The sequence below is a fragment of the Ictalurus furcatus genome, chromosome 9 (genome assembly GCF_023375685.1).
Source record: "Ictalurus furcatus strain D&B chromosome 9, Billie_1.0, whole genome shotgun sequence".
NCBI classification, from domain to species: domain Eukaryota; kingdom Metazoa; phylum Chordata; class Actinopteri; order Siluriformes; family Ictaluridae; genus Ictalurus; species Ictalurus furcatus.
In genome coordinates, this window is record NC_071263.1 from 11,581,081 (window position 1) to 11,588,458 (window position 7,378).

The 7,378-nt window shown below is 36.6% G+C and overlaps 1 protein-coding gene across 1 annotated transcript; it reads left to right on the forward strand.

Moving 5' to 3' along the window:
- The first annotated feature begins 3,582 nt into the window (after nucleotides 1-3,582).
- c9h1orf115 (chromosome 9 C1orf115 homolog) lies at nucleotides 3,583-7,079 on the forward strand. The gene is made up of 2 exons (XM_053633769.1): nucleotides 3,583-3,948; nucleotides 4,911-7,079. Exons 1-2 carry the CDS (start codon nucleotides 3,649-3,651, stop codon nucleotides 5,046-5,048), a joined length of 438 nt encoding a protein of 145 aa, XP_053489744.1. The 5' UTR covers nucleotides 3,583-3,648; the 3' UTR covers nucleotides 5,049-7,079.
- Nucleotides 7,080-7,378: the final 299 nt, after the last annotated feature.

A 7,378-nucleotide genomic window follows, 5' to 3' on the forward strand; every position in this document is an offset into this window, starting at 1 on the left:
ATTTTAGACAACACAATATACAGTGGGGCACATAAGTATTGAACACATCAACATTTTTTTCAGTAAATATATTTCCAATGAGGCTATTGACATGAAATTTTCACCAGACATCAGTATCAACTCAAGAAATTCGGAAATAGAAAGAATTCACAACATTAAAGTCCATAAATAAATTTATGTGTAATAAAGTGGAATGACACAGGAAAAAAGTATTGAACACGCTAAGATAAAGCAGTTCTCCAAGGCAAGATAAGACAAGGAACCAGCTGAAATCCATAAGTAGTTATACCTCCTATCTGTACAAATTAATATCAGCTGGGTTGGTAAATTGATGGTCTATAAAAAGGCTTTTCATTACCAAGGTGTCGCACACGAAACATCTCATGATGGGTAAAAGCAAAGAGCTCTCCCAAGACCCTTTCAACCTTACTGTTGCAAAACATATTGATGGAATCGGATACAGATGTATTTCAAAACTTCTGAATCCTCCAGTACGCACCATTGGGGCCATTATCTGCAAGTGGAAGCAACATCACAATGTCATCAACTGGCCACGCACAGGAGCACCTCGCAAGATTTCTGACCAGGGAGTCAGAAGAATTATCAGAAGAGTAGTCCAAGAGCCAAGGACCACTCGGAAAGAGCTCCAGAAACACTTGAAGGCAGCAGGTACCATCATCACAGAGAAAACAATAGGCAATGCACTCCACTGCTCATGCTCACCCCGCAAGACTCAATTACTAAAGAAAAGGCATGTCGAAGCTCATTTAACGTTTGCTACAACTAATTTGGGCAAGCCTATGAAATACTGGGAGAGTGTAGTCTGGTCAGACGAGAGCAAAATTTAACTTTTTTGCTGTGATACTACACACCATGTTTGGAGAAGAAATGGCACTGCAGATCAGTGAAGAAGAAGAAACAGTGAAGTTTGGAGGTGGAAGCATCATGGTGTGGGGCTGTTTTTCTTCGCACTGTACTGGCAGACTTCAAAATCCCACCTTAATACTGCGCCGATTAATGTCTTCATACAGGAAGCGTCTTGAAGCTGTCATTACAAACAAATGCTTCTCCACTAAGTATTAAATCAATTTCACTTTGGGTGTTCAATACTTTTTTTTCCTGTGTCATTACACTTTATTACACATAACTTTATTTATGGACTTTAATGTTTGGATTTCTTTATATGTGTGCATTTCTTGAGTTAATACCAAAGTCTTTCATGTGAATTTCATGTGAATAGCCTCATTGAAAATATTTTTACTGAAAAAAATGTTGACACGTTCAGTACTTATTTCCCCCAAAGGTATAAGCTTCAGTTCTGCTTCCTTATGTTCTAGATCATCAGAGCTGATTCCTTCTAAGCTAGTGGAAATCACATATCAGAGTCATTTTGAATGTTCATAATAGTTCACTGCTAGACAACAGAAAGCACTGATAATAATAGTTGATGCCATATTTTCCTGAGGATGCAGATCACTAAAAATGCTGATCTTGCTCTCTACTGAGAATGAGAACCACTCTGTAGTACGTTCACATGCTGAGAATCAATTTAATTCATCACAGAGCCTTGCTGAAAAAAGAACATAATAGAAACAATCACATAAATTCTAAAGGTTACCACTACAAACATCATTACAAACAATCAGCTAACCATTAAAACCATTACCATTACTGGTCCTTAATGGTATCTACTAGAAATAACATGCCAGGCAACAAATTACCAGTAGAGACCCACAGGGACCATTACAGTTCCAATTAAAAACGATTATAACCATTAAAACCATTACAAATTCTGTGAGGGATTCTATTGGGTTTTTTTTTGTTTGTTTTTTGTGTGTGTGTGTGTTTGTTTGTTTTTTCCAGCAGGGAGCTCATGGGGTTTGATGAAGCAACAATGAGTCTGTAAAATCTGACACTCCTCTTAGTAACACCCAAGCTCAGTGATGCGGCAGTCACTTCCACCAAGCACTTCTACAGATATTCTCACATATTCTCATCTTCAAGTGCAGATAAATTGATAAGTTTATTAATATGCTAAGATGTCAATAACTTTGGCAAGAATGGCAGGTTTGACTACAGCCTGACATATTTGAACTCTGGTCTTTAAAGTAGACACTACGCGCTGACCAATAACAGATACAATTCACAGACTTGTCTGGCTGTAGTGATAGCCAGTGTAGTTAAAAAAAAAAGCTGTCTTAGGGGAAAACACTTCTCTGCATGTTCTTCGGTCCAAATGGCAAGTTACACAATCTTGCATAGCAGCTAGTCCATGTCTGCCCTGAAATACATAAGGATGGCAAAGTTCAACACATCACCACAAGTTATGAATTTCTGAATTTATAAAATTCTGACATTAATTACTATGTGTCTGCAGAGCCCACATTGTTTACACAGCAACACAAACAGTAGACCATGTGTCTGTTTTAAGGACACTCCAGTAAGTAAGGAATATATATATATATATATATATATATATATATATATATATATATATATATATATATATATAATACCTTATACACCTTTTATATACCTTTAATGTGATTAAACACACTATGTGGCATACATCAAATCAAACTGACAAGTTAGGATTTTGGCACGTATACACCTATGAAGAAGGAGATTATGTAAAAATAAATAATGCTAATGCAGTGAAGTGTAGCATGCTGTAATTCAACCTTCGTGGTAAGGAACAGTTATCCATCCATCCATCTTCTATACCGCTACTTCAGGGTCATGGGGGAACCTGGAGCCTATCCCAGGGAGCATGGGGCACAAGGCGGGGTACACCCTGAACAGGGTGGAACAGTTATCTAGGTGGATATTATTTAAAAAGCACAAAAAACACTATACAGTTGATTTTATAATATTCGTAGATGGGAGGTGGTGTACAGCATGGCCACCTCATAGTTCCAGGGTCCATGGTTCGATTCAGAACTCGGGTTACTGTCTGTGTGGAGTCTCTGGGCATGTTCTCCACATGTCTGTGTGGATTTCTTCAGATTGTGGGTAATTGGATTGGTCATGCTAAATAAGCCATAGATGAATGAGTGTGAATGTGTCTGTGTATGGTGCACTGTGATGAACTGGATCCACCATGACCCTGACCAGGAAGATGAATATTTGGAGATGGTGTTCATATTTAATAAGGTTTATGCCCATTCATATTTAGCTATCTATTAACCCTGCTGAAAAAAAAACCAAACAAACAATAGAAACCATCACAGAAATTCTAATGGTTTCCACTTACAAACCATCAGCTAACCATTAAAGCCATTACCATTATTGGTCCTTAATGGTAGGTATCCACTAGACATATACCATAAAAAGACAACAAATTACCACTAGAGACCCACAGGGACCATTCAAATTATTATTAAAACCATTACAAATTCTATAAGGGTTCCTATTGTTGTTTATTTTTTCAACAGGGAATTATATGCAAATGTCAAATGAAGGTCCACACGGTATGCTAGATATCCCCAAAACAGCCAACTTTCACCAGTTTTTAATTCCAGTTTCTCACGTGTTTTGTCTCTTATACAAATCCATTTAAAAGCTGCCCTGCATTGCGCATGCGCGCAGGTTTATTTGAATTACGTCAGTAAAGTGACAGGCTCGGAGTTGCTTTAGCTGGGTCACAAAATGTCGCGGAAGAAACTTCGCAAATCCAAACAGAAACGGAAAAACAAAAAGGAGGACAAATCGAAAGTCATCCACTGTGGTGAAGAAGAGTGTGTGGGAACGAAGTGTGAAGAGTTTTCCTCAGAGTCGCGTGTGTGTGCGCGCGAGCCGCAGAAGCAGAGGTCCACTGGCCGCAAAGAGAAAACCTCAAAACAAGTGCACTTCACCGTACTGCCGGACAAATACCAGCCTCTGGAGGAGGACACAGCCTCGGAGGAACACCACAAGGAAAAACAGGAGAAATACAAGAGGTTCAGGAAAGTATGTACACTTTTTTTTTTTTTTTGGTTAAAGTTCGGATGTGTTGTATTACTTTTAAGTAGTATTTCCCTGCAACTCTTCAAGCTGATAGGTCTTAAAGTCACGTGAGGTTAATTTGCCTATTTTTCTGTCTGTATTCTGGTTTAATAATAATAATTAAAAAAAATTACATTTAATAATAAAATATTAACATATTTATGATTTAATAATAAAATAATAATAACAAATCTTTAAAAAAAGTCATTAAAAATAAAACAAAATTTCTCCTCTTAATCACAACAAAACCCATATATGACCCATATATAGGTTTTTAATAACAAGGCAGTGTTAGTTGCTACTACTTCAGCGCACCATGCCACCTGATGTGTAATACGTAATAGAGATAGATAGAGAGTACTTTACTGACCCCCAAGGGGACATTTGGTGTCACAACAGCCTCAACACAAGAGCAACAGGGAGGACAAGAGAACTTGTACACGAGAATGTATTTTAATCTATCTAAGTTAGCTAATGCAACAAACCATTGGTTGTTGTTGTACGTTTTGACCCATTGGGCAGCTGAAATTGCTCAGAATACACTATGTGGCCAAATGTTTTTGGACACCTGAATATCACACCCATATATGGTTTTCCCTCAAACTGTTGCCACAAAGTTGGACGCGCGCAGATGACTACAATGTCTTTGTATGGTGTAGCATTACAGTTAACTTTCTCTAAGGGGCTCGAACACAACGCGAGCTCCATGAAGACGGTGTTTGCCAAGGGTGGAGTGGAAGAACTTCGGTGGCCTGCACAGAACCCTGACTAAACCCCACTGAACGCCTTTGGGATGAAATGAAACATGGATTGAATGCCAGGCCTCCTTGCACGAGATCAGTGCCGGACCTTACTAATCCATACAGCTACGTTACAAAATCTAATGGACCCCCCCCCCTGTCTGTCTGTTTGTCTCTCTTGTTCAGAACTTTGGAAAAGCTCTTCGTTATACCTGGAAGTGTCTGGTCGTTGGACTGCAGAATTTCAGCACGTCATACTCCGGGCCGCTGAGTGCAGCTTCCACTCTGGTGCCTGAGATCCAGAGGACAAGGCCCAGAGCATGATGGGACAAAAACCTTTGATAGTGAACTAACCCCCTTTCAATAGTTTGACATTTTAAGGTGCAATGCTTGCCAGAATGTAAGGCATTTCTGTATCTCTTTTGATATGATTGATTCTTAAATAATCCTAATGTACTGTGGGCTGTCACTCAAGTGTTCCAAATTGCTCTTCGTCATCTTGGACACCTGCAGGTCTGAACATAATTGATCATAATTAATCATAATTGATCATAATGGCCTGTCATGCACAATGTAAACTGACTCTGTAAACTGGATTAGACTCTCATTCTCTTAAAAAAGCTAGTGTACTCTTGAATTCCTACAAACAACTTCTTGAATATGAAGTTAAAAAAAAAATCTTTTATTCTTGAGGAATGCTTGAATTTATTTGGACTGGTTCTTCTTTGTTGAGAAAGAGAAAATGCTGGATACGAAGCAGATTTTTTTCCCACCAAAGAGCCACCCTAAAAAGATTCAGGTTTGGTAGATTTTTTGTTTGATCATAATCTCAGCAGTCCAAAGACTTAGAATCATGATGAGTCAAGTATGTGACCTTTCACCTAGTGCCAGAAACGTAATCTGTACATGTGATTTCATCTGTTAATCATCTCAGGTCAGTAACAGATGTTTAAGTCTATTATAATTTAGTTGGGAATAGCTAGTGGGAAGGCTAGAGTTTTGCTTGTGGGCTTTTTATAATTAAAAAGTGTATGGTAACTTTTATAAATATGAAAATTGCTATAAAAAGATTTTAATGATAAAAAAAATGGTCAAAACTGTTTGGAGGAATTGAGTGTGCAGACCGGTCAGAGCTGGAAATTTGTACTACAGAAGTTTTGCTGCAGTCTTTTAAGAAATGAAAAAATCCCACTGGAAAATCTAACATGAATGTTATTGTCATAAAATATTTTGAGATGAATTGCTGGTTTACAGGAAAAAGGGGTGGGATTGTGTATGTTGTTGTTGTTGTTTTTTTTAAATTTGCATATTCATATGACTTCTGAAAGAAAAATAATGGTTTTAAAAACATGTTTTGTGTGATTTTAAAGGGGCAATGATTTCCAATTGAAATCACTGATTGTTTGCAAAGAACACAGGTATTTGTGCTGCTCTAGATCATACACAATTAATGCTAGTAATTTTGAACATTTCATAGTACTGACAAGTATTTAATTACTTAACACGGACAATGACATAGTTATAGTGAACGTTTTGATGAGGACCTGATGATGTTTTGTGCTTAAAGGACATGATAAGCTAGTGTTTAGAAAGTTAGAGAACATTTATACAGCAACATATGCCACATGTAATTTTATATAGCTTATATTATATCTTAATTATTTCAGTTCTTTTTTTTTCTTTTTTTTTTTTAGCAAATTGAGGTCTATTTCTGAGATTCTGGTTACTAACAATGCTGTATTTACTCATTTAAATTCAAAATCCAGTTTCCTCTTGTAAGGTTTTACACAGTGTAATGTTTTATGTATTCTAATTGATAGCACAAAAACCTCAAAGCTGGCTGTAGGTCACTTTTAATTAATTTGTGCAAAGTATAGAGACAGTTTGTGAAATGCTAATGTAAAAAAATAATAATTTGAAACCAATTGTGTATTGATGGCAATATTTATTCACCATTGTGTGGCAGTTTTGTGTCATAAATGACAAAAAAATAAATTTAAAAATTTTCTGTTTCAAAATATGAATTGTTTATGTGATGGTAGTACCTGAAATGTCATTCCACTTACAGTTAGCTTATTTAGCAATGAAATTAGATATATTGGAGTGTCTCACAGTATCGATAAAATAACTACAAGGTGACTGTCATGTCTTACAATGTCTTTTCATTTCAGTGCAGTCCAATATTGATGGCAGTTTTCCTCCATTTTAAAGATGGCAGTAAAACATTGTCATGTTTCAAATAAACCACCAAGTGAAATTGAATGGTTTCTACATGCTGTCTTGGCTTATATCACTGTTGTCTTTTCCCATCAGTCTTATTAAGAACTACCTTATCTCATCTGTAATTGGTTTATTTACATTATAAATTTATTAAAGTTTATTCAAAGAGTAACCACTGAATATACATATTATATGAGTGGAACCAAATGTTGTCACGTTGCACATTTCTGCAACAGGACAACTGGACACCAAAGCTCTATATTACTATTTCCTAAAATAATTTTCTTAACATGACCTTTCTTTTAAAATATTAAAGGACATGGATTGATCATGAGATCAGAGTACCCAGATGAGCCAACATCTATTGCATTGTCTTCAGATAAGTTGTCTTAGTTTCAAAAGTCTGGCTTTACATATTTACACTCCCATTTAGT